This window comes from Halyomorpha halys, unplaced genomic scaffold, assembly GCF_000696795.3.
Source record: "Halyomorpha halys isolate HHAL.00 unplaced genomic scaffold, Hhal_1.1 Scaffold1333.1, whole genome shotgun sequence".
Classification (NCBI taxonomy): Eukaryota; Metazoa; Arthropoda; class Insecta; order Hemiptera; family Pentatomidae; genus Halyomorpha; species Halyomorpha halys.
In genome coordinates, this window is record NW_027115221.1 from 78,838 (window position 1) to 80,477 (window position 1,640).

The 1,640-nt window shown below is 30.5% G+C and overlaps 1 protein-coding gene across 1 annotated transcript in view; it reads left to right on the plus strand.

The window, feature by feature from the left end:
• LOC106689338 (chitinase-3-like protein 1) overlaps positions 1–1,640 on the plus strand; it is a gene marked incomplete at its 3' end in the record, with an annotated part of 37,599 nt that overhangs the window by 28,779 nt on the left and 7,180 nt on the right. The window contains exon 9 of the mRNA XM_067052285.1: positions 552–687. Within this exon, the coding sequence (XP_066908386.1) occupies positions 552–687 (136 nt within the window). The remainder of the gene's footprint in view (positions 1–551; positions 688–1,640) is intronic.

The following is a 1,640-nucleotide window of genomic DNA, read 5'->3' on the forward strand; positions in this document are numbered from 1 at the left end:
AGCTTGCTTTTTGGTTCAACAAAACAAATGAACAATATTAAAATGATACATAAAATAAAACATATCAAAAACCCTTTATACATCAAAATATACTATTTACTCAAAAAGAGCATATTACAATATTTATTCTATTTTTGTATATTATTTATTGTATATTAGTTCTATAAAAATTTAAAATTAAAATTAAAATCTGTATCACTACAACCCATGGAGGGTCAGAGGTTCAGTACTTTGTAAAGAAGTACTGTTACTAAACCAACGGTTATGCAAGGAGGTGATTTGGTCAGAGCCCACAGGAGTTGACTCACAGCAACAGTGTAACAGAAAACAATTTTCTGCCCAGTCGGATTCGAACTCGGGTCCTTAGAGTTAGCAAGAGTCCTTAGAGTTACTAGAAAAATAGAATAAATATATGTATTGAAAACACTTTATTTTTTACCTTTAGTCAATTATTATTTTTTTTTTTGTAAGTATAGGTCATATAATGAAATAAACTAATATTACTCTTATATATCATTAATAATTTATTAATGAATACTTTTTATCTTCAGATGACGTACATGCAAAGAGAAAGACTCGGAGGCGCTATGGTATGGGCCCTTGATTTAGATGATTTCAAGGGAATGTGTGGTCCCAAATATCCTCTTTTGAATACTGTTAGAGTTGCATTGACACCAGAAATACCAGGTATGTAGGCTAAAGAAATATTTGCATTAAATATTGTAATATTCAAAAACTATCAAAATAAAATAAATTGAATTTGATATTTTATATATGTATATATAGTTGACCGTAAAAATTGATATATAAGAAGATGGTCAGGGTTGCGGTCAAAAGAGAAACAAAAATAGTTTACAACAATTTATTTTCCGACGTTTCGCCCCACTTTGCAGGGCTTCATCAGGGCTAAAGAGATACAAAAAAAAAAGAATATTACAACAATATGATACAATAAGGTAATGTAAGCTAGGATAAATATTATGTAAAAATAAAGTGATAAGAAATTACATATAAAGGAAGGAAGACATAAAATAGTATCAGTATAAAATAAACTTGAATAAACAATGATAAGAATAAAAATAAGTAACAATGGCAAGAGTAAAAATTTTTTTAAAAATATGTAAAATAAAAAAGAAGAAAGTAGAGATTAAATAAACGTCTTGAAAGAATAATTATAAATAAAAAAAATAATAATGATATTAAAATGATAATAAATGAGCAAAGAACAAGTCAGGACAACCTACCTGTTCAAAGTGAACGGTTGAACAGAAGGCAACAATGAATCGGAAGTGGGGAGGAGGTAGCGAGCCGTTTAACGACTACTGGCTACTGCCCATCTTTTTAGCCCTGATGAAGCCCTGCAAAGCGGGGTGAAACGTCGGAAAATAAATAGTTGTAAAACTCTTGAGCTGTACAAGAGATGATAAGGACCTCCTCATCCAGGAAACATCATTCCCCGCCCGTCCCTAAGCAACGAATGCCCAAAACCAAGTTTTCTTCCTTCTCCTTCTCTCGTTGTTGGTTCTCAACATCGATTGTAGCACGACGGTTTTGAGTTTTTTCCTTTGATTTCCTTTATGAATAATTTTCTTTAATATTTATCTTTAACTTCTATCTTTTCTTAAATGTATTGTAATTTC